The sequence below is a fragment of the Zonotrichia leucophrys genome, chromosome 27, assembly GCF_028769735.1.
Source record: "Zonotrichia leucophrys gambelii isolate GWCS_2022_RI chromosome 27, RI_Zleu_2.0, whole genome shotgun sequence".
Taxonomy (NCBI): Eukaryota; Metazoa; Chordata; class Aves; order Passeriformes; family Passerellidae; genus Zonotrichia; species Zonotrichia leucophrys.
Genome location: NC_088196.1, coordinates 869,206 through 895,114, shown reverse-complemented (window position 1 = coordinate 895,114; position 25,909 = coordinate 869,206). Strand labels below are relative to the sequence as shown.

The window sequence follows — 25,909 nt, the reverse complement described above, 5'->3', positions numbered from 1 at the left end:
TTTCCAGCCTGAAAGCTCCTTGTAAAGGGAGATTTTTAATGAGATGCCAACTACAGAGCAGAGCTGGCTCTGGACAGGGGGATTTGGGGAAGCTCTGGGTGGAGAGCCAGGATTTATGGTCCCAAGATGTGAATCTTCAGTGGTGCTGAGCTGCAGCCCTGGGAAGGCAGAAAATCATGGAGCAAATCCCAGGGAATGCTCTGAATTCCAGAGTGGGATGGAGAAAGAAGGGAGAGATTTGAGCAGGGCCACAGGGAACGATTCCACAGCCAGGAATGAACCCCCCACATCCCAAATTCTGACCCACTCCACATCATCCCAAATCTTCCCCACTCCACACCTTTTATCCCTGTAAAAAGAGATTTTAACTCCCTGAGGCTGCTATGAGCTGGAAGATGGGAAATCAGCTCCACTTTTTCTTTATTCCTGTTTCATTTTCCAGCTGCAGGATCATTTATTTTATGGCCCAGGGTGTAAAACTCCAGGTTCAGGACCCCAATAACTGCCTGGGCTCAGTCCCTGGGGGATTTACTGGAGCTCTTCCACCTTTGGCTCTGGTATATTAAAGAAGCAGCACAGGCAGAGAGATTTAGTTGGAAAAACCCCAGACTAAATCAGGGATTGGGATAAAAGCTGCACATTGGGACTGCGAGGGAAGCCCAAGGTCCCTGAGGACTAATAATTAATTAGAGGAAGTTATTAATGGTTGTAATTAGGTTAAACATTACTTCCTGGGAAGAGGGATTAGGGTAGGAGCTGAATGCTGGAGATCTCTCCAGCTCTCCTGAGAAAAGGCTTTGGAGCCCTCAGATGATTTTAAACCAGTCAGAAAATCCCAGGAATGAGCCCTTCCCTCTCCCAAAACTCTGGCACAACCCCTGGAAAAGGGAGACCCTGGAGCTGAGAGTCCCTAAATCTGTTCATCTGTCCTCCACAACTCCCATGTGGAAGGGGGGATCTGGGGAGGAAAGTTTTCCCCTCTTTCTCATTTGGATGATGTTCTGCTTGGAATTCTCATTTTTCAGTGGAAATATTGGACCAGGCAGTGCTGGCAATAGGGTGGGGAAGGATTTCAGCAACTGCAGCAAAGCCCTGGAATTTGCATCAATTTAACCCAAAGTCCTTGAGATCCTCTCTGCAGGCTCCAGCTCCCAGCCCGGATCCCAGATCTTGTCCAGGATGGGATTTTTAAGGATGGCAAATCTTTTCAATCACTGCTGGAGCTGCCAAGTGGGTCTGACTTGGGGAGCTGTTCCCAAAATCTTTGAGCATCAGGAACCACAAGATGCCCTGTCCAGCCCTTTCCATCCATCCATCCATCCATCCATCCATCCATCCATCCATCCATCCATCCATCCATCCCTCATCCATCCATCCAATCATCCATCCATCCATCCATCCATCCATCCATCCATCCATCCATCCATCCATCCATCCATCCATCATCCATCCATCCATCCATCCATCCATCCATCCATCCATCCATCCATCCATCCATCCAATCATCCATCCATCCATCCATCCACCCGGATGTGTCACTGTTGGGATTCACAGAAGATGATTCCCAGGTATCCCAGGAGAGTTTGCCATCAATCATTTGGATATTTTGGTGTCACCTGAAAGATTCCTGCTGTTCTCCATCAGGAAACTCTGTCCTCCTGCCTCTTTTTATATCCTTGGAATGTGTTTTTTCTGGGAAAACCCCAGTGGGTTGGACAGGACCCAACACTTGGAGCATAGTTCAGCTCCAACCATGGAAGAGCAAGGGATGAAATCCATCCTGCAGATGGAATTACTGAGGGACTTTAAGGAACTGTGGGAATGCAGGACTCTGGAATAACCATGGGAGATAAGGAAAAGCTGCCCTCATCCCAAGAAATCTGAAGCAAGGCATCAAAACCCTGTTAACGATGGAGCTGCATCTCAAGGGGCATCAATTACGGAGAAGGAACGTCTCCCAGGAAGCCCTGGAGGGATCCTGGGGTGGAACAGGAGTTTGGGACTTACCCTTTGCTCCTGGGTGGCCACGAAGGTCTGGAATCCAGGGGCCACCCCAAATCCCAGCTCCTGGACAAAGGGAGGCTCAGACTGGCTGTGGATCTGCACCTTGACTCCGGCCTCGAACGTCGTCTCCTCTGCAAGGGAAGGGGGAGGTTAAGGAGCTCAGGAACAGCTGGAATGTTCCCACCTGGATGATTGGATCCATGGTAACTGAGGGAGGAAATCCAGCAGCAGGGTTTGCCAGGAGCAGGCCACTCCTGGGCCTCATCCCAAGTCACCTCCCATGGGCACCAGGAGCATCCCCAGCTCCTGATCCCAGCTCTCCCTCCCTGGAACAGCAGCTCCAGCCTGCTCTGAACTGCCAAGGAAGAGAAACCAGGAGAAAACCTCCCCTTTCCAGATGGAATTTGGTTCCAGGACACTTTGGTGACATTCCCACATCACCAAACCCGCTTCTCCCTCCCCAACCCGAGCCATTCCCACTCTCCAGGAGGGCTCCAGTACTGAGGATTCATGAATTCATGGATGCCCCTCTGCTGTCCCATCCCTGGCCCAGCCCGAGGCCACTTGGTCATGAAATGACATTAAAAATGTCCTAAATTTCAAGGAATTTGGGGTTTGGCAGCTGCTCCAAGCTGGGAAAGCCTTCTGGGCTGGGACACACCACGGCTCGGGGTGATGGGAGGTTCCCACATCCCAAATCCATGTGGAGGAACTCGAGGTCAATCCCTCTGTTCCATTAAAACGAGTGGACCAAAGTCACAGAGTGGTTTTGGAAGCAGAATTGATGAGATCAGATCAGCCCTGTGGGCTCCTGTCCCCACACACCCGTGGTGTCACCTCCTCTCCTGGGGATTCCTGCTGCTCCCACAGCCCAGCAAACCCCAGATTCCATCTGGGAGTAAGGATTGGCAGAGGAAGTTGTTAACCAGGCCCAATTTGACCTAAACCTGGATATTCCTGGCTCTGGATCCACGCTAGGTCCAGCAGTGCCACCTCCACATCTGAGGAGTTTCTTTGGAGGATGAATCATTCCTCAGCCTCCCACTATCCCGTAGCATTTTCCTACAATTTCATTGTGCATTTCAATTTCTGACAGCTCTGGGAGCACCTTGGGAATCCCAGCCATTCCCAGCTCTGGAGCTGCTTCTCCATGGTCTGCACAAAGAGGGGTGGGAGGACATGGTCAGGGAACAAGGGGACAGTGAGGGGACTCTGGATGAGGTTTTGTGGATCTCAGGAATTCAGGATTTAACTCTGCTGGCAAAGGGATCTGCTGCCTTCTCCCAAGAGGATTTTCCCACATGATCATGGAATTCTGGAATGGTTTGGGTGGGAAGAGACCTTAAACCCACCCAGTACACCCCTGCCATGGCAGGGACAGCTTCCACTATCCCAGGCTGCTCCAGCCCAAATGTCCAAACTGGCCTTGGGCACTGCCAGGGGCAGCCCCAGCTGCTCTGGGCACCCTGTGCCAGGGCCTGCCCACCCTCCCAGGGAGGAATTCCTTCTCAAAATCGCCCCTAAACAGACTCTGCTCACCCAGGAGCTGCCAAGGCAAACACAGCAAGACCCCACAGGTGGGATGGGTTTAGGTTGGGATTTGCCAGGACAAACAGGAGCATCCCAGTGCTCGGATCCCCTCCTTCACAGCCTCTCCAAGGTGTCACCTCCCAGCTCAGCAAAGCCACGGCCAAGGGCTGAGCCAACAGTCTGGAATTCTGCTGTCATCTCCTGGGAAAATGCCAGCCCCAAATCACACATCCCCACAGTTTTTGGGAACAAACCCCTGCCAGCTCTTCCCAAATGATTTTGGCGATGGAGAACATCCCAACCCCATCCCAATCCCATACCCACCTCAATCCCATCTCAACCCCATCCCAATCCTATCCCAATCTCATCCAATCCCAATACTATCCCAATCCCACCCCATTTCCATCTCAGTCCCTTCCTAACCCCATCCCAACCCCATTCCCATCCTAACCCCATCCCAATCCTATCCCAATCTCATCCCGACCCCATCTTGACCCCACCCCAGTCCAATCCCAACCCCATCCTATCCCATCCCATCTCCACAGCCCCACAGCATTCCAAGCTCTGCCCCAGCTGCCCCAATCCCATTCCAGGCCAGGCTCAAGCCCTTCCCAAGCTCCCCCCACATCTCCCCATCCCAATTCCCATCCCATTTTCCCGCTCCTCCCGGTCCCATCCCACCCCCACGGCTCTGCTGGGTGTTGATCCCCTTCCAGCACTCTGGAGGAGATTCCATCTGCTTCCCTCACTAATTCCCTGACACCTCAGATGAAAAAATTCCTGTTTCGTTTAATTTGTTGGGCAACAGGCATTTTCCCAAAATATTTTCCATCCACAACTCTTCTGCCCATTTCTGCACCTGCCCCAGCTTGAATTCCATGGATTTCCCATGCCCAGGGGTCTCTCCATGGGTAAATCCCTGTCCATCCATGCCAAAGTCCAGCCTGCAGGTATTCAAATTAATCTTAAAACTAGGAGGATTTGGAATTCTAAATGGGAAATCCTGGAATGAAGCCAGTGGTGCCCATGGAGAGGGAGGGAAGGGCCACAGCATGGAAAAAACTTTGGGATTAAACCCCAATATTGCAGAATTCCATCAGTGATGATACCCAGGAAAACAAAATAAACAGGATTTTTTTAGAGGACCTGCCAACCCCAGGCACCTTCCCTTGTTTCTCCTGCACAAGGATGAAACAAAAACCATGGAATTGGCTTGGAAAAATTGTCCCTTCTCATAAAAAATCGATTCCTTCCAAAACTCCTGTTTGCTTCCAGGAGAGGCAAGTTAAAAGCCCAGCTTGGATGGAAATGCCCGGATCAGAACTCATTAACTGCATCCTAAATATTCCACCAGGGATCCAGGAGCTTTAGTGGGGATTGAATATTTCTTGGAATTGTGGTAAAAGGGAGGAACCAGCAGCACCAAAAATCCGGGTTTGGGGCCACTCATTTCTGAAGGAATTTTCCCTGGACACACAAAAAATCCCAAAGGGCTCCATGGCAACCCCTGGCACTGGAGAGGGCTCTGAATATCCCAGGAAAAAAAACCCACCATGATTTTATTAATATTTCCAATTTTAGGAGTTTTTGACAATTTGAATTTTTTTTTCCAATTTGACAAATTTTTTTTTCATTTTTTTTCCAATTTTAGCATCATTTAGAATGGCTTTTTCTGAATTTCTCCTGGACCTCTGGGGCTGAGCCACTCCTCTTCTCATTTGTTATAAACACCCATCACTCTGTGGAAAAATAATCCTGGAATCCTTGGATTTGCTCAGAGAAACTAAAACCAATCCAAATCCCTTGAGATTTGGGTTGCACCTTCCAGTTTTTATCATGCACCATCCCAAACAACATCCCCTTCTTTGGGATGTCAGGAATGCTTCATTTATTCCCAGCCCCACTCTCAGGGCTTGGAAATTCAGTTTATAGCCCATTCCAGGTTGGGAATAATAAAGAATTCCTTGGAAACTACATTTATCCACACAGTAAATCCACTCCTGCACCCAGCAGAGTGTCCCAATGAATCCTGAGCCCATTTTTTGGAATCACCCATCAATGTGGGGAAAAATAACACTGAAATCTTTGAATTGGGTCGGATAAATTCGAAATCAATCCCAATCCCTTGGGATTTGGCACATCCCAGTTTTAAGCCTTATTTTGGGATGTGGCAAAGCCCAACCCCTTCCTTCATTTCCTGCCTGGAGATTCAGGTTTTAGAGCATTCCAGGTTGGGAATAATCCAGAATTCCTTGAGAACTGCACTTTCCCATTCATTAAATCCATTCCTGCTCCCAGGGTGGGGTCTCCCAACAAATCCTGAGCTGCTCTTTCCCCTGCAGGATTAAAGGAGTTTGAATTAAAAATCTGGGATTAATTCAGCACCTGCTCCCAGCTGGTTGCAGAGGGAAACTCAGCTCTTACTCCTGCTGTTGTCTTTCCATGACTTTCTTGGGAAGATCATCCCTGGAAAACTCTACAGGGAGCTCCAGCAGGGTTGGGACCAAGCTCATCCCTGAAAACTCTGGAATTAAAATCCCAAAAGCCAAAACCTGGGAGCTTCCTTCTCACCCTGCCTGGGCCTGTGCAATGACCCTGGGAATGAACAGCTGGAGCTGATCCTGGCACTGATTTATGGGGAAATGAGGATACAGCTGGGCTGGGAGGTGCTGCTGCTGGAACTGTTATCAACAGCTCTGGAATTATTATCTTAAGTCCTGGAATTGTAATCCTGTAGTTCTGGAATTGCTATCCTCTGAAACTGTTTTCCCCAGCTCTGGAATTGTTATCCTGAATCCTGGAATTGTTATCCTGTAATTCTGGAATTGTTATCCTCTGGAGCTGTTATTCCCCAGCTCTGGAGCTGTCATCCCCCAGCTCTGGAATTGTTATCCTAAATCCTGGAATTGTGATTCTGTAATTCTGGAATTGCTATCTTCTGGAACTGTTATCCCCAGGTCTGAAATTGTTATTCCTCACTTCTGGAACTGTTATCCTCAGCTCTGGAATTGGTATCCCCAGCTCTGGAACTGTTATCCTCTGGAGTTGTTATCCACCAGCTCTGGAACTGTTATCTTGTAGCTGGAATTGTTATCCTGTAGCCCTGGAATTGCTATTCTCCATCTCTGGAATTGTTATCCTGAGTCCTGGAATTGTTATCCCCAATTCTGGAATTGGTATCCCCAGCTCTGGAATTGTGATCCTGTACCTCTGGAATTGTTCTCCCCCAGCTCTGGAATTGTTATTCCCTAGTTCTGGAATTGTTATTCTGTAGCCCTGGAGTCTCGTAGCTCTGGAATTGTGATCCTGTAGCTCTGAAATTGTCATCCCCAATTCTGGAGTTGTTATCCTTTACTTTTGGAATTGTTATCCCCAGCTCCGGAATTGTGATCCCCGATTCTGGAATTGATACTCTCCATCTCTGGAATTGTTGTTTCGAGTCCTGGAATAGTTATCCTATGGAGTCGTTATCCCACAGCTCTGGAATTGTTATTCATCACTTCTGGAACTGTTACCCCCAGCTCTGGAATTGTGATCCCCAATTCTGGATTTGTTATCCTCAGTCCTGGAATTGTTATCCTCTGGAGTTGTTATCCCACAGCTCTGTAACTGTTATCCTGAGTCCTGGAATTGTGATCCTATAGTTCTGGAATTGTGATCCTATAGTTCTGGAATTGTTATCCCCAGCTCTGGAGCTGTTTTCCCCCCAGTTCTGGAACTGTGATCCTGTAGCTCTGGAATTGTTATCTTCTTGAGTTGTTATCCCCAGTTCTGGAATTATTATCCCACAGCTATGGAATTGTGATCCTATAGCTCTGGAATTGTTATCCCCAGCTCTGGAATTGTCATCCCCAGCCAGAAGCTCCAGGGGGGATGTTCCTGCTTGGACAAAGCCAAAGCAGGTCCCACATGGCTCCATCTGGGAATTCCTCACTTAATTCCTGCAAATCTCCTGCTCTGGACAGAGGGAACAGAGCTGGGAAACGTCTCACTGTCCTGGGCCTCAGTCTCCCCTCTGTAAAACGGGAATGACATCCCAAGGCATTCCAAGGGCTCTTCCCACCCCCAGGTGCCCCCAAACCCCAGGAGGGGCCCAGGGGGAGCCCCAGGAGCCACATCTGGCAGGGGGCCCAGATGTGCATCCCTGGAGGGCACTCTGGGATCAGCATTCCTGGGAAGGAAGGACTTGGAGCAGGGGCCAGACATGGCCTGGGAATGCTGTGGGATGCTGAGGTCATCCTGAGGTTTTCCAGCATCATTTGCTTGGTATCACCATGGAAATGGTGAGCCAGGGCTCCCCCACCTTCCCAGGGATCTCCAGCCTTCCAGGGAACTCCAGCCTTCCAGGGATTCCCTCTTCCCAGGGATCTCCAACCTTCCCAGAGATCTCCAACCTTCTAGGGATTCCCTCTTCCAGGGCTCCCACAATTTCCAGGGATCCCCCATCTTCCAGGATCCCCCATTTTCCAGGGATCCCCTGCTTCCCAGGAACCTCCCCACCTCCTGTGTGACCCCTGGGAAGGGCAGGAATTCCCAGCGCTTTGAGGCTGCTCTGGGTGTGCTCCCTGTTCCCACCAACCCCGAGATTCCCCAAATCCTCCTGTAGGAATGTGTCTCCTGTTGATGGAGTGACCAAATTATTCTCTGTCAGCTTAAAAAGGAAAAAAGCCCAGAAGTTTCTCTCCTCAATTTGTACAAAGACACCTCATAGGACCCTGGGGACTTCACCTCAGACCTGGGGCTGCCAATTGGACAGAGGCCAAAAGGTCCCACCCAAGTAATTAGCTAGAAAAAGAAGAGAACAAAGACAATAATTGCTTTTGTGGGTGTTTTGGCAGAAGCAAGGACCTTTTGCCCCTGGCTTGGCTTTTCTCTGTAAGAGCTTTTTTATTTTGCCTTTTATTAAAACCTTTTTGTTTCCAACACTACCTCAGAAGCCATCCTGCTGATTTTATGCCATTTGGAGTGGCTGGGCTATCTCAGGTGTGAAAGATTCTCTGAGAGCTCATAAGACCTGAAGAGTAACATATTATTACACATTCCTCATTATTCTGGGAAGCAGGACTTGGATGTGTGTCCTCAGGTCACCCCCAGGCCCTGCTGGGCAGGGAATCCCTGAATGCTCCCTATGCTCCAAGGGAGGCTCCTGCCCCTCCAACCCCTCCTTATCCATGCAGGACTCCTGACCAAACTCCCAACACTCACATTTTTCCCAAAGATTTACACTGTATTGGGTTGAAATGCAAGATGTGGCTGTGGTGTGTGTTCTGCTATCATCTGCCAGAGCTGGGGCAGGAATCTGCTGTTCATTGGGCATTTTCTTTATCTCTTCCAAAGCCAATCCTCCCTCCAGGAGATCTCTTCTGTTCATGGGTCATTAATTATTAATTATCTTCTACTCATGGCCAGTGAGTGTCCCTGCCTGGCTGATCAAATTCCACCATCCCATGGGGAGATGCTGCGCCCAGGGGAGGAGCCAAGCATTCCTACCTGGGTCCAATCTGAGCCTGGCACAGCACAGCAGCCTTTGCCCACTGCACTGCCAGAGGAGCACTTTCTGCTGCCCTGCATGGCCAGAGGGAGCCCAGGCCCATCTCCAGCAGCCCTGGAGCTGCAGAGGAAAACTCCCCCCTTGTGCAGGATCCCTGCTGCAGCAGAGCCACAGCTGGCACTGCAGGAGGGCTGAGCCCCCATGGATGGGGCTGTGCCACCACCCTGACACACAGGGTGACAGCTCCTATTCTCACTCTGGCAGGGTTGTTTTGTATTACTGCATTGTAGGAATGTGTCCCCTGCTGACAGAGTGACAAAATTATCTTTTGTCCCCTAAAAAAGGAAAAAACCGAGAAATCTCTCTCTTCAATTGGGTAAAAAGACACCTCATAGGACCTCAAACTTAAGCACAGCCAATTGGACAGAGGCCAAAAGGTCCCACCTAAGCAATTCACTAGAAAAAGAAGAGAACAAAGGAATCAATTGCTTTTCTGGAGTGTTTACCAGGAGCAAGAGCCTCTTGCACCTGGCTTGGTTTTTCTCTGTAAAGAGCTTTTTTATTTTGCCTTTTATTAAAACTTTTCTGTTTCCAACACTGCCACAGAAGCCATCCTCCTGATTTGATGCCATCTGAGGTGGCTGAGCTATCTTGGGTGTGATACGGATCTCCGAGAGCTTATAAGACCTGGCTGGAGGAGACTCCTCTATCACTGCATTGTTTATTTTTATTTTCGTCCCTAATAAAGAATTTCTATTCCTGCTTCCATATTTTTGCCTGAGAGCCCCTTAATTTCAAATTCATAGTAATTAAAAGGGAGGGGGTTTACATTTTCCATTTCAAGAGAGGCTCCTGCCTCCCTCAGCAGACACCTGGCTTTTCAAACCAAGGCATGTATATTAAAACAAAAAATCCAATTGCCATGGAAACATGGCTCCAAGGAAGCGGGAGCTGCAATCCCACCCTGGGAAAATATGAAGTTGTGAAGGCACCAGTTTCACCAGTTTGGCTGCCCCAAGAGGGCTCTGATTTCCATGGAATTGGAGTTTCAGTTCCCTGGGAACAGGGAGGAGAATCTGGAATTTGAGTGTTGATCCCAGCTGAGGCCACACAGCTTTTCCAGGGAAATTCACTCACTCCAGATTTGTCCTGGAGGTGTTTTTGCTGTGGGCTGAGCTCTGGGAGCAATCAGGGACAAGAAATTTCCTGGTGGATAAAAGGGATCTCTCTGCCACATCCCCCTGGGAAAAGGGGCTGCTCCCCTGGGATACAGCAGGAGTGAGTCCTGAGGGCTCTGTGGGGTCTGGGGAGCCCAGCCTGGCAGGATCCAAGGGAATAAATCCATCCTGGAGAAAAGGAGGCTTGGGAGAACTTCTGACTGCACAACTGCCAGATAGGGTGAGGCAGCCAGGGAGATTGGGATTTCTCCTGGGGAAAGGGACAGGGTAAGAGGGAACAGCCCCAGGATGTGTCAGGGAAGGCTCAGGTCGGGTTCAGGGAAAATTCCCTCATGGAAAGGGTGGTCAGGCCCTGGAAGGGGCTGCTCAGGGTTGTTTGGAGTCATCCCAGCTGTCACCACAGAATGTCACCTCTGCTGTCATTTCCGTTCGCTTCGGGGAGAGGGCACGTCAGGAATGGGAGAGAGGAGGGAAAATGGATTTGCCAGGAAAAGAGGGAGACAGAGGGAGTTTAGAATGGAGCAAAGGCTGGGAAAGAAGCAAAGGGGTATCTGCAGTCTGATTGCAAGGGATGAGGGCATGGAGCCAATGCTTCCTCTGGAATTCCAGCCTGGACATGTCCCAGACCAGGTTGGACAGGGCTTGGAGAACCTGGGACAGGGGGAGATGTCCCTGCCCAGGGGATGCACTTTAAAGCCCCTCTCAACCTAAAGCATTCCACGGTTCTGGAATTCCTACAGCCTCACTGGAATAAATATCCAGGACAAACCCCAGCCCCCAACTGCCCTGGGCTGGGACTCAAAGGCTCCCTGCAGAAATTCCTGATTTGGGTTTATTTGGGTGCTTTCCACCCCATCCCTGGGTCACGGAGTGGGAAGGGGCAGGAGCTGGGATCCAGAGCTCCTCCCCAGCCTGGAGAGGAGGCTTTTCCCTGCTCCCTCCTCTCCCAGCTCCCTCCCTTCCCGAGGAGCAGGAGGTGTTGTACAACCCCATGGAGCCGCTGTGCTATTTTTAGGGAACATATTGCATTTGCATCCCAAATCTGGGGCCAGATGGCTCCATGGATATTATTAAAAAGCTCCTTACATAATCCAGGAGCAGGAGAAAGCCTCAGGATTCCAGCCCAGGGCTGGGAAAGGTTTTGCTGGATGAGCAGGATCCAGGAATTCAATATTCCAGCTCCTCACTCCTATTTAATCATTGAAAAGAGGGAATAAACTCTGGGAAGCTGCTCTCCTGGGGTCATCCCAGGGCAGGCAGGGATGCTCCTGCCAGGTGATGCTGCTTCCATGAGCAAGGAATACAAATCCCCTTCCCACCTCAGCATCCCTTGGGAATCACGTGGGGCAGGGAAAGGAGGAGGCAGGAGAGCCAGAGGATCCAGAGCTCCATGGATATTATTAAAAAGCTCCTTACATAATCCAGGAGCAGCAGAAATCACCAGGACTCCAGCCCCAGTCTGGGAAAGAATTTGTTGGATGAGCAGGATCCAGGAATTCAATATTCCAGCTCCTTGCTCATGTTCTGTTAATTAATTAAGTTATTAAGTTTAATTTTTAATCATTAAAAGGAGGGAACAAATGTCTGGGAAGCTGCTCCCCTGGGGGTCATCCCAGGGCAGGCAGGGATGCTCCTGGGATGCTGCTCCAGGAATAAAAATCCCTTCCCACCTCAGCATCCCTTGGGAATCAGGTGTGGCAGTGAAGGGTGACCACGGGAGGGACAAGAGCCAGAAGATCCAGAGCTCCATAAATATTATTAAAATGCTCCTTACATAATCCAGGAGCAGGAGAAAGCACCAGGATTCCAGCCCCAGGGCTGGGAAAGGTTTTCCTGGATGAGCAGGAGCCAGGAATTCAATATTCAGCTCCTTGCTCTTCCCTATTAAACTAAATTTTTAATCATGAAAATGAGGGAACAAGTGTCCCATAACCTGCTCTCCTGGGTGGGATCATCCCAGGGCAGGCAGGGATGCTCCTGGGATGCTGCTTTCACAATTTCTCTGTGCTGGGGAGAGAACAAAAATCCCTTCCTACTTCAGCATCCCTTGGGAATCAGGTGTGGCAGTGAAGGGTGACCATGGGAGGGACAAGAGCCAGAAGATCCAGAGCTTCAGGGATTTAATTAAAAACCTCCTTATATAATCCAGGAGCAGGAGAAATCACCAGGACTTCAGCCCCAGGCTGGAAAAGGTTTTGTTGGATGAGCAGGAGCCAGGAATTCAATATTCAGCTCCTTGAATTCAATATTCAACTCCTCAATTTTTAATCGTGAAAAGGCAGGAACAAGTGTCCCATAACCTGCTGTCCTGTGTGGGGCCATCCCAGGACAGGCAGGGATGCTCCTGGGATGCTGCTTCCACAATTCATCCATGCTGGGGAAGGAATAAAAATCCCTTCCCACCTCAGCATCCCTTGGGAATCAGGTGTGGCAGTGAGGGAGCAGAGCCAGAATCCTGTAACAGCTTGGGCAGCCTCAGGAGCTGCAGGCAGGAGCAGGGGTGGGGAAGGAGAGATTCCCTGCAGGGAAGGAGGGAGGGAGGGATGTTCCTGGCATCCAGAGCCGGGGGTGTCACCCATCTGCCAGTCTTGCTCAGCTGCTGCCCTCAGGGACTGAGATGATCCCAAATAAATCAAAATAAGGGAAAACAGCTTGGAAAGGCACAGAAGCAGACCCTGTTCATCCCCCACTCCTCCAGGAGCGTCCCTGGAACAGCCTGAAAAATTAAACAGGGAAAAGCTGCTGCTGGTTCTGGCTGCTGGAGGGAAGCAGAATTCCCAGGGATGAGGAGGGGTCCTGGCAGAGCTGCTGCCCCTTTGGGATAGAGGGAGGGAGGGAGGGATGGAGGGATGGATGGATGGATGGATGATGGATGGATGGATGGATGATGGATGGATGGATAGATGATGGATGGGACTGGGATGTTCAAGGGTCCAGCCAGTTTTTGTTATGGATGAAAGGGAGATCACAGGATCATGGAATGGTTTGGGTTGGGGGGACCTTAAAGCCCATCCGGTTTCACCCCTGCCATGGCAGGGACACCTTCCACTATCCCAGGCTGCTCCAAGCCCCGTCCAGCCTGGCCTTGGACACTGCCAGGGATCCAGGGGCAGCCCCAGCTGCTCTGGGCACTCTGTGCCAGGGCCTGCCCACCCTGCCAGGGAACAATTCCCAATTCCCAGTCTCCCATCCAGCCCTGCCCTCTGGCACTGGGAGCCATTCCCTGGGTGCTGTCCCTCCATCCCTTGTCCCCAGTCCCTCTCCAGCTCTCCTGAAGCCCTTTCAGGCCCTGCAAGGGGCTCTCAGCTCTCCCTGGAGCTTCTCCTCTCCAGAAAAGGATTTTCCCTCTCTGCATCCCTCAGCATTGCAGCAACTCCCTCCCTTTGTCCCTCAGTGTCCCCTCAGCCCTGTCCCCTCCTGCCACCTCCACTATGGAGGATTTTATGGATAAATAAATGGAAATATGGAAAATTTCCAGTGAGTTTTGGTGGCACCCACAGGGCATTCCCAGCTCTGGGGCAGCAGGAGGGACAGGATTTCCCAACCAACCTGGGAAACCTCCAGGCAGCTCAGGCTGCTGGAACTGAGCTGGAGAGAGGGAAAATAAACCAAAATATCCATCAGTGCCAGGCTGATGGGAATTGGGGCAGGAAATGGTGGGGCTGGCACTGGAAGGTTTTCAAGGAATGGGGAGAAAAAGCAGGCGGTGAAATCCAGCAATAGATAAGAATGAGGCAGAGCTGAATCCAGATGGATTTTCCAAGAGAGACAAAAAGGGAATTCCTCATCTTGTGGCCACCTCAGAGCTGACCATCAATCCCTGCCATCACCACGGTGATGATCCATCCCCCCATCCCTTACTGAGATGGAAAATCCCTTTTTAAGGAGTTTTGGAGGGTGGGGTGGCTCCAATTTGGATTTCATTCCATTCGTCTCCCAAATCCACCTTCCCTGGTGCCCACACCCCACGGTGGGCAGTGGAAATGCCACCCCAGCTCTGGTCACAGGGGTAGGGGATGGATGGGGACAGGGAAAGGAGCACCCAGAGGGGCTGGGATGGGAAGAGGAGCGGGGAAGGAGGGATTTGGGAGGAGTCCAGCACAGCTTGGGTTGTGTCTGGCGAGGGGAAAGCTCCGGATTCTCTCTATAAATATTCCCAGGCAAACACCAGACAGGAGCAGAACATTTCCACTGGCAGGAAAAACAGTGGGGAAAACAAAGGATGCAGATTGGAACAGGTTATCCCAGGATACCAACCCCAAACCCTCCATCTGGGGATGCTCCAGGCAGCCAGCCCCAGCTGAGGGTGCAAATAAAGAGGAGCTTTGAGATTTTCCCCATCAGAATCAGCTCTGACATCCCTTGGGATGTGCACTGTGAGCTGCTCCAGCCTGGAATTCCAGAGAGTCTGCAGGACTGCAGGACTTGGAGGAAAAGGTTGGAAAAATTATGGGGGAAGTGTTGGGGAAGATGAAACAGGAAAGCCTTATCAATATGATTGCCTGGCAAAAGATTTTGAGAATATGGAAACTATAAGTGAGACTGAAATGAAAGCAAGCTTTGAGATCCCTCAGTTACTGAACAACTGGAAAACAATGGTGTGGCCAGCTGAAGGTGATCCCCTTTTGATGGAACAACACCCTCTGCTTGCAGACAGGCCCAAGGGTCAGAGCAGACCCTACAGCTTGGCAGAAGGGGCCCAAAGAGGAGTTTTTAGGGTTTAAAATGTAACACAGGATGGTAATGTAATGATTCTTATAGGCTGTATGTAAATGCTATAGGATTTGTATCTTGTACTGGATTGGTTAGTGAGAATCAGAATATTCAACACAGAAGATTTATTGTATTGGAATGGGAACCTCGCTCTCTTAGCTCTTACCCCGTTTACTCTCTCACCCTCTCATCCTCTCTCCCCCTCTCTTCTCTCAGCCTGCTCTGAGCTGTGTTTGGCAGCTCCCAGCAGGGCCCTGCACCCAGGCCCTTTGCAATAAACCCCAAGTTCCACAGCCTGGCTGCAGAGATCTCTCATCTCCGTCCATCCTGACAGTGCTACCCCTGACACTCCAGCAGGGAAGCCCTCAAGGGAACACTCTGGGGGCAGGAGCAAACTGGGGGATCCCCACTGGGACCAGGCTGGGTCTGGGGAGATGTTGGATGTGGGCAGAACAGGGAAGATCCTTCCCTGGAAGGGACAATTCCAAGAGAGCTGAAGGTGCCCTGGTAGGTCAGAGGTGAGCAGCGCCCTAGGGTGTCACAGACATCTTTTATGGAAAATCCTCTCCTTAGGATTTTCCTCCTGAGAAGCTGTGAGGCCTCAGGAACAAAATGTAGACAATGGTTATCTGCTGCTGTGCAATGCAACAGGTGCATCTGGGATTGGTCTCATGTGGTTGTTTCTAATTAATGGCCAATCACAGTCAGCTGGCTCGGACTCTCTGTCCCTGCCACAAGCCTTTGTTATCATTCCTTCCTATTCTATTCTTAGCTAGGCTTCAGATGGAATCCTTTCTTCTATTCTTATAGTGTAGTTTTAAGGTAATATCTATAATAAAATAATAAATCAGCCTTCTGAAACATGGAGCCAGATCCTCATCTCTTCCCTCATCCTCAGACCCCTGTGAACATGGTCACACCAGGGAGGGCAGAGCTGGCTCAGAGCCCTTTGCTCCAGGCATGGATTCCATGCAAGAGGAAACAGCCTTGGGCTGATATTGGAAAATTCCAGTGGGGCAGTCCCTGACTTTGCAGGATGTAAATCCAGGTGGATGTGACACTTGGGGACAGGAGCCAGTGGTGGCCTTGGCAGTGCTGGGGGATGCTGGACTCATCTCAGAGACTTTCCCAACCTGACCAATTCCATAACCCTGCATTCCAAGCCATCTTTCCTCACAAAACCAGAAATTCTGTCCCCCCTGCGTGGCCTATTTTGTGATGGTCAACATCAAATCCCTCTCTCCCATCCCGTCTCTGGACACCCCCATTTTTCTTCCCTCACCCTGTGCTTGCAGGGACAGAAGAGAGACTTTCCCACCCACAGAGCCCTTCCCTTTCTGCTGCTCCCGCTCCAGAATTGTCCTCAGCCCCATCCCATCTCAGGACTGTCCCCATCCCAGTTTCAGCCCAGGACTGTCCCCATCCCCATTCCAGACCATCTCAGGGCTGTCCCCAGCTCCATCTCAGGCCTGTCCCCAGCAAAGCCAGGACTGTCCCCATCCCATCTCAGGACTGTCCCCATCCTGCTGGGCCAGGACAGGAGGGAGGTTGGGCAATATGGCCTGAGGGGGGTGGCACAGGGAGGGGCCCAGCTCAGCACAGGCCGCCCGTGGCTCCTGTCACTGTCCCCAGGGTGCCAGGCCAGCTGTGCCCACAGTCCTGGGGAGGCCCCAAGGCCAGCAAGGCCCCTCTGAGGGGCTGTCCCCAAAGCACAGGGAGGATGAGCTTCCCTCACTCCATGGTGGGACAGCAGCAGGAAGAGGCTGAACCCCTGGATTTGGTGCCTTTCCCACACCTGATCCACCCCTGCCCCTGCCTTGTCCCTCTCTGTCCCCAGCTGGGTCCCCCAACCCCACAGACCCATTTTCTCACCCCCAGTTCAATCAAGCCCTTCCCAGCTCTGCCTCCTCCAGAAAGCCCAGCAGGAGCCCTGGGACAGCTCAGATCTGCCCTCAGAGCAGAGAATTTCATATTCCAGAGCTAATGATTCATCCCTCCAGAGCAGATTCTTTCCTCCTCCACAGCAGACTAATTATTCCTTTAGTGCAAATTATTTCATATTCCAGAGCAGATTATTTGTTCCTTCAGAGCAGATTCTTTCCTCCTCCAGAGCAGATTATTTATTCCTTCAGAGTAGATTCTTTCATATTCCAGAGCAGATTATTTATTCCTTCAGGGCAAATTATTTCATATTCCAGAGCAGATTATTTGTTCCTGCAGAGCACATTATTTCATATTCCAGAGCAGACTATCTATTCCTTCAGAGTAGATCCTTTATTCCTTTGGAGCTGTTTATTTGCTCCTACAAAGCTCATTTTTTTTACTCCTTCAAAGCAAATTATTTACTCCTCCAGAGTAGATTATTTATTCCTTCATAGTAGATTCTTTCATATTCCAGAGCAGATTATTTATTCATTCAGAGCAGATTATTTACTATTCCACAGCAGATTATTTATTCCTGTAGAGAGAATTATTTCATATTCCAGAGGAGATTTGTTCCTTCAGAGTAGATTCTTTCATATTCCAGAGCAGATTATTTATTCCTTCAGGGCAAATTATTTCATATTCCAGAGCTGGTGATTTGTCCCTACAGAGCAGATTCTTTCCTCCTTCACAGCAGATTATTTATTCCTTCAGAGCAAATTATTTAATATTCCAAAACAGATTATTTCTTCCTTCAGAGCAGATGATTTAGTATTACAGAGCAGATTATTGAATATTCCAGAGCAGATTATTTATTCCTTCAGAAAGATAATTTAATATTCCAGAGCAGACTATTTATTCCAAAGCAGATTATTTCTTCCTTCAGAGCAGATTATTTCATATTCCAGAGCAGACTATCTATTCCTCCAGGGCAGATCCTTTATTCCTTTGGAGCTGTTTATTTGCTTCTCCAAAGCTTATTTTTTACTCCTTCAAAGCAAATTATTTACTCCTCTAGATCAGATTATTTAATATTTCAGACCAGTTTATTTAATATTTCAGACCAGATTATTTTTTCCTCCAGACCAGATCTTTTTCACCTTTTAGAGCAAATTCTTTGCTCTTCCAGCATATTTTATTTAGTATCCCAGAGCAGATTATTTATTGCTTCAGAGAAAATGATTTACTCCTTCAGAGCAGATGCTTTATCCTTCCAGAGCAGTGTGTTTGTCCTTCAGAGCAGATTCTTTGCTCTTTCCAAGCTGTTTATTTATTCCTCCAGAGCAGATTGTTTAATATTCCAGAACAGATTCTTTGCTCCTCCAGGGCAAATTATTTGTTCCTCCAGAGCAGATTCTTGGCTCCTCCTGAGGTGATTATTTAATATTCCAGAGCAGAGTCTTTGTCCTTTCAGAGCAGGGATTTTTTTCCCTTTCAGAGCAGATTCTCTGCTCCTCCAGAACAGATTATTTTATATTCCAGATCAGATTATTCTGCTCCTCCAGAACAGATTGTTCCCTATTCCAGATCAGATTATTCTGCTCCTCCAGAGCTGCCCCAAGCAATGCCGGTTTAAGAGAGCACTGCCAGCTCCTGCTGCTGCTCAGCACAAGGAAAACTCCTCCAGAGCCTCTCCAGCAGGGAAAACCCATTCCCAGCAGGGAAAACCCATCCCCAGGAATGGAAAAACCTTTCCCAGGAGGAAAAATCCATTACCAGGAATGAAAAACTCATTCCCAGCAGAGAAAACGCATTCCCAAGAGGGAAAACTCATTCTCAGCAGAGAAAACCCATTCCCAGGAAGGAAAATCCATTCCCAGCAGAGAAAGCCATTCCTAGCAGGAAAAACCCATTCACTAAAAGGAAAACCCTTCCCAGGAGTGGAAAATATATTCCCAAAAAGGAAAATCCATTCCCAGGAGGGAAAATCCCATTCCAGGCAGGGAAAGCCCTTTCCCAGGAATGAAAAACCCATTCCCAGGAAAGGAAAATCCATTCCCAGCAGGGAAAACCCTTCCAAAGGAGAGGAAAACCCATTCCCATGAATGAAAAACCCATTCCCAGGAGAGACAACCCATTCCCAGCAGAGAAAACCCTTCCCAGAAGGGAACCCTCATTCCCAGGAGTGGAAAATCCCTCCCAGGAATGGAAAATCCATTTCCAGCAGGGAAAACTCTTCCCAGGAGTGGAAAATACATTCCCAAAAAGGAAAACCCATTCCCAGGATTGGAAAACCCATTTCCAATAGGAAAAATCCATTTCCAGGAGTGGAAAACCCATTTCCAGCATGGAAAACCCTTCACAGGAGTGGAAAATCCATTCCCGGGAAGGAAAACCCACTCCCAGCAGGGAAATCCCATTCCCAGGAGTGGAAAACCCATTCCCAGGAGAGAAAACCCATTCCCTAAAAGGAAAACCTCTCCCAGGAGTGAAAAATCCATTCCCAGAAGGAAATACCCATTCCAGGCAGGGAAATCCCATTCCCAGGAGGGAAAAACCCATTCCAAGCAAAGGAAAACACATTCCCAGAAGGGAAACCAATTCCCAATAGGGAAAATCCATTCCCCAAAAGGAAAACCCCTCACAGGAGTGGAAAATCCATTTCCAGCAGGGAAAACCCATTCCCAGGAGGGAAAGACCCATTTCCAAAAAGGAAAACCCCTTCCAGGAGTGACAAACCCATTCCCAGCAGGGAAAATCCATTCCCAAGATGGAAAACCCATTCCCAGGAGAGAAAACCCATTCTCAGGAAGGAAAACCCATTCCAGCAGGGAAACCCATTCCTAGGAGAGAAAAGCCATTCTCAATAGGGAAAATCCATTCCCAAGATGGAAAACCCATTCCCAGGAGAGAAAACCCATTCTCAGGAAGGAAAACCCATTCCCAAAAAGGAAAACCCCTCCCAGGAGAGGAAAACCCACTCCCAGGAGAGATAACCCATATCCATCAGGGAAAAAATGCATTCCCAAGAGTGGAAAACTCATTCCCAAGAGAGAAAACCCATTTCCAGGAGGGAAAAACCCTTCCAGGCAGGGAAACCCCTTTTCCCAGGAATGAAAAACCCATTCCCAGGAAAGGAGAACCTATTCTCAGGAGGGAAAAACCATTCCCAGAAGGGAAAACCCATTCCCAGGAGTGGAAAGCCTATCCCACATCTCCTCAGCACCAGGAATTCAGGAATTGCCCTCGGGAAGCACGTGGGAGGTCTCAAGCACCAACTGGACAAAATGGGAGCAAAAGATTATCCCTGACCTGAAGGGATTAATCCAATTAAATTTAATGAGGCTTTGGAAGAGACTTTAATCTCCAAAGCTTCTTCCAGCCCTGAGATCTCCTGGGGGCTCCCTGGGATTGATTAAAATGTTCCAAGACCCTCTAGAAAGGAAATTGAGCCCCCCAGGGAAGGGCTGGGATCAGAGAATGGCCTGCATGGTTCCCAAGGGAAACCAGAGCACCCCCAAACCTCACCTGAGGCTCTGAGACCTCATTCCCAGGGCATGGAAAAAGCAGGAATAAAGATCCAAATTTTGCAAACATGTTAAGAGCTCTTGGGGCAGGAAACAGCCCCAGATTTTGTCACCTTGCTGGCACCACCCCAAATTCCATGGTTTTTCCCATATTTTCCCAGGTTTTCCCACATTTTCCTCTGTTTCCCCAAGTTTTCACAGGTTTCCGCATGTTTTCCCATATTTTCCCACATTTTCCTATATTTTCCCATGTTTCCCCACATTTTCCCCATGTTTTCCCACATTTTCCCCATGTTTTCCCATATTTTCCCACATTTCTCCCATGTTTTCCCTTATTTTCCCATGTTTCCCCATATTTTCCCCATTTTCCTATATTTTCCCACGTTTCTCCCATGTTTCCCCATGTTTTCCCATGTTTTCCCATATTTCCCTGTTTTCCCACATTTTCCCATATTTCCCCATGTTTTCCCCATATTTCCCCATGTTTTCCCCATATTTTCCCCATGTTTTTCCCACATTTTCCCATGTTTTCCCATGTTTTCCACATTTTCCTGCTATTTTGAGGGCTCCTGTTTCAGCTGTGGGCATCTAAGAACAACAAAGCTCCGAGGAAAGCTGGAAATGCAGATTTCATTTTAATGCTTCATCCCTTGATTTTCAGGGCCTTATCTCAGCTCTCCCAGATTCCCAAAGCCAGAGGGTTTGGATTCCTTCAGGTTTGCATTTCCTTGAATTTGGGGCTTTTTTCTCTTTTTCTCTTTGTTTTTTTGAAGGAGGCTTTTGAAGCATCCACAGCCCTGGAAGGATTTTCCTGCGTTTGATTTGTGCTCACAGCCTTTGGTTGAACAAAATTCTGGGACAATTCCAGAGAGGAGAAATTCCAGGGAAACTTCCAGGGCCTAAAAAGGCTCCAGGAGAGCTGGAGAGGGACTGGGGACAAGGGATGGAGGGACAGGACACAGGGAATTCCTCCCACTGCCAAGGGCAGGGCTGGATTGGATATTGGGCAAAAATTCCTGGCTGGAATTCCCAGAGAAGTCATTTTGGTTAAAAATCAGCTGGGAAAATCCATCCCAGCTGGGCTGCACAGGGACAATCCTGCTTCCTGCAGAGGATGGGCATTCCCAGGCAGCAAAAACTGGGAAAATCTCCCAAACCCAGGGGCTCAGTGCTGTTCATCTCCTGAAAATGGGAATAAAAGGGGCCTGGGGCAGGAAGGACCCAGAGGGGATCAGGCCAGGAGAAGCCGTTGATTTTTATGGAATAGGAAAATCTGCTCTGGGATCAGCCCACCTAAGGCAAGGGGACCTTTAGAGGCTGCTTGGGGTCACCTCAAGTGTCCTGGCCCTTTTCCTGAGGAGAGCTAGGATTCCCTGAGTTACCCAGGATTGCCTGAATGAGCCAGAATTCCCTGAATGAGCAATGATTCTCTGAATTAGCCAGAATTGCTGAATTAGCCAGAATTCCTTGAATTAGCCAGGATTCCTGAATTAATTAGCCAAGATTCCTGAATTAGCCAGGAGTCCTGAATTAGCCAGGTTTCCCTGAATTAACCAGGACTCCTGAATGAGCCAGGATTCCTGAATTATTTAGCCAAGATTCCTGCATTAGCCAAGATTCCTGAATTAGCCAGGATTTCTGAACCAGCCAGAATTCCTGAATTAACTGGGATTCCTGAATTAGGCAGAATTCTTGAATTAGCCATGATTCCCTGAATTAGCCATGATTCCCTGAATTAGCCAGAATTCCCGAATTAGCCAGGATTGCCTGAGTTAGCCAGGATCCCTAAATTAGCCAGAATTCTCAGAATGAGCCAAGATTCCTGAATTAGCCAGGACACCTGATCTTCCCTCCAGGAGATCTCTTCTGTCCATGGCCAGTGAGTGTCCCTGCATGGCTGAGTGAATTCCATCATCCCATGGGGAGATGCTCCGCCCAGGGGAGGAGCCGCATTCCAACCTGGATACAATCTGAGGTTTGGGACACCAGCACGGCTTCTCCACTGGATTCCCCAGAGGAACAGCAGCTGCCTCTTCCACTGGACCTTCAGAGGAAGAGACTTCTCCTTTCTCCAGGATCCCTGCTCCAGCAGAACCACCCCTGACACTGCAGGAGGGCTGAGCCACAATTCCAATGGCACTGCTGCCAACACCCTGACCAACAGGATGTCAGGTTGGATTCTATCAGTGTTGGTTTGCTGCACTGTAGGAATGTGTCTCCTTTTGACAGAGTGACCAAATTATTCTCTGTCTGCTTAAAAAGGAAAAAAGCCCAAAAGTTTCTTTCCTTAGTTAGGTAAAAAGACACCTCATAGGCCTGGGGGACTTCACCTCAAACTTAAGGATAACCAATTGGACAGAGGCCAAAAGGTCCCACCTAAGCAATTCACTAGAAAAAGAAGAGAACAAAGGAACCAATTGCTTTTCTGGAGTGTTTTACCAAGAACAAGAACCTCTTGAACCTGGCTTGGTTTTTCTCTGTAAAGAGCTTTGTTATTTTACCTTTTATTAAAACCTTTTTGTTTCCAACACTGTCACAGAAGCCATCCTGCTGATTTGATGCCATCTGAGGGGGCTGAGCTATCTCAGGTGTGATACGGATCTCCAAGAGCTTATAAGACCTGGCTGGAGGAGACCCCTGTATTACTGCATTGTTTGTTTTATTTTTATTTTCTTCCCTAATAAAGAACTGTTATTCCTGCTCCCATATCTTTGCCTGAGAGCCCCTTAATTTCAAAATTATAACATTTCAGAGGGAAGGAGTTTGCATTTTCCATTTCAGGGGAGGCTCCTGCCTTCCTTAGCAGACACCTGTCTGTTCAAACCTGACATTCACAGCCTCTGAGACTGATGTTTATCTGAGCAATAAATCCTTCCTAGCCCAAAAGCAGTCCCATCCCTTCATTAAAAAGTGTGACAATAATACAGTCTGGCCTTGGGCATTGCCAGGGATCCTCACAGGGAACAATTCCCTGTGCCACCCCCCCAGTAACAGAGAGCTCAGTGGGAAGGGAAAACCCAATTCCTTCTATCCCATGATCTCCCTCGGTCACATCCCTTTGTCCCTGAACACCAGGAACTGTTGGGTAATACTTTTATTTTATTTAGAGATGGGGGAACCGAGAGGTGTTTTAAAAAATTGTATTCTATTTTTAGTTTTATTCTATTTTATTTATTTTAATTCTATTTTTATTTTATTTTCATAAAATAAAATTTTATTCTATTTTTAGTCTCATGAGAAGGGTGAGATAATACAGATGTTATAATTTATGCTATTATAGTTAGAAGTTGATTATTTCTTAATTATAATATACTATACTATAATATAATATACTATAATATATAATATAACATAATATAAATATACTATAATATAAATATACTATACTATAATATAAATATCCTATACTGTAATATAGTAAGTATAGTATATTATAGTATATATAATATATATAGTATCCATTGTATCATATACTATATGTACTATAGTATAATATAATATCCTATATGTATTTTTGTTTATTTGTTTTTTGTTATATTATATTGTAGATGTTTTAATCATCTAAAATTACTTTCTGTGGGTCTTTTATAATGTATCTTTCATAGTTCTATTTCTTTAAAGTTTTTAGTCTTATTTTTAAGGCTATTTTTTGAAACTTTTTTGGTTTTGTTTTTCTCTTAGTAATATTTGTTTTATTTTATGGTATTTTTAAGTCAGTATTTCTTATTTCAAAGCTTGCATATTGATGCACACTGTGTGGGTCTTCTGTCAGGGCTTGAGAACTTTCTAGAAATCCATTTCCCATCCCGTGTCCCCCTCCAGGGCTGGAATTCCCTTGGAGCTCCTTCCCTTGCAGAGCCCAGCCCGGAGGCAGCACCGAGGGGATTGAATTGCAAGCACACTGAAATTATTATGCAAATATTTGGAAATAATCAACTCCCTCCCTCACCAGCAGAGCTGAGCGAGGCATTGCCATGGCAACAGCCACTCTCAACCAGCAGAGCTCCCATTTGGAATTCCGAGGGTGTCCAGGGAGCCCCAGAGCATCCAGGACAGGCTGGATGGGAGAGGAGAAGGCTCCCGAGGAAAGGCCAAGATCCAAGTTCTGCAAAGATCAGAGCTCTCAGCTCTGAGGGCACGCAGCTCTACCTGGGCCTGTGAGAATATGGCCAAGGCTCCTGAGCCCGGGAGCTTCTCCTTCACCCCTTCAGCAAATCAGAGCCCTGTTCATGGAGTTTTCCTTGAATTCTGTAAAATTCCAGGTTTAAAGAGACCTCAGTAACTCCCAGTGCAATCGAAGCCCAGAATGTCAGCCTAGGTCCAGAGAGAGGAGAATCCAAAATCAACCCAGGGATAGCAGAATCTAACACAGACCAGGGAGAGCAGAATGCAAAATCAACCCAGGGACAGCAGAATCCAAAAATCACACCAGGTCCAGAAGAATCCAAAATCAGCCCAGGGACAGCAGAATTCAACATAATCCAGGGACAAGAGAATCCAACACAACCCAGCCCCAGGAGAACCCAAAGTCAACCCAGGGACAGCAGAATCCAAAATCAACCCAGGGACAGGGATATGAGAATCCAAAATCTACCCAGAGACAGGAGAATCTAAAATCAATCCAGGGAATGCAGAATCTAACACAGCCCAGGGACAGCAGAATCCAACACAACTCAGGTCCAGGAGAATCCAGAATCAACCCAGGGATAGCAGAATCCAAAATCAACCCAGGGACAGGGACATGAGAATCCAAAATCAACCCTTTGGGACCCTCCCAGTGACAACAGAGACAGGAGCTCAGTGGGAAGGGAAAACCCTCTGAATTGTTATAAATTGGAAATTAAGGTTTAGGAGAATGCAAAATCAACCTAGGTACAAGGATATGAGAATCCAAACCCCACCCAGGGACAGGAGAATCCAGAATCAACCCAGGGACAGCAGAATCTAACACAACCCAGGGACAGGAGAATCCAAAATCAACCCAGGGACAGGAGAATCCAAAATCAAGCCGGGTCCAGCATAACCCAGATCCAGGACAATCCAGAATCAGCCCAGGGACAGGAGAATCCAATACAACCCAGGTTCAAGGACAGGAGACTCCAACACCAGCTCAGATCCTGTGACAAGAGAATCCAACTCTAAACCAGCTCCAGGCACATGAGACTTCCCCCTTGAGCCTCTGATCTTGAGCTGAGTCTAAGTTCCAGGTCAGCCTGGTGGGATGAGCAGTGATGGGGCAGGAGGGCACCAGGGGATGTTTGACTTCACAGGATCCTCCACAAAGTCAGCTCTGAACCCCGAAGACACCCCAAACCCCAGAATTTTTGACCAAAATGAACACTTGGGGCTGTTTTTTCTCCCTCAGGCTCAAGGCCCATGGCCAGGACAGGTTCCCACTGCCTGTGGCACACCCAGGGCTCAGGAGTTGTTGGAAGGAGGGAGCAGAGCAGCAGCTCCATCCCAAATCCCTCTGGATGGAGCTGATGCCAATGGGTGTGGAGGCACCTCCTCTCTCCCTCCCTCAGCTTTTCCCTTCCCAGTTTTTATCCTCACTTATTCCTCACTTATTTATTCTTCCTTTTTTTTTTTGTCTCCTGTTCAAT

At 48.4% G+C, this 25,909-nt stretch overlaps 1 protein-coding gene across 2 annotated transcripts in view; it reads right to left on the bottom strand.

Annotated features, from left to right (window-relative positions):
- LOC135458624 (acid-sensing ion channel 2) overlaps window positions 1-25,909 on the bottom strand; it is a 485,196-nt gene that overhangs the window by 17,410 nt on the left and 441,877 nt on the right. For both annotated transcript variants that reach the window (XM_064733866.1, XM_064733867.1), the window contains exon 3: window positions 2,008-2,135. In XM_064733866.1, the coding sequence (XP_064589936.1) occupies window positions 2,008-2,135 (128 nt within the window). The remainder of the gene's footprint in view (window positions 1-2,007; window positions 2,136-25,909) is intronic.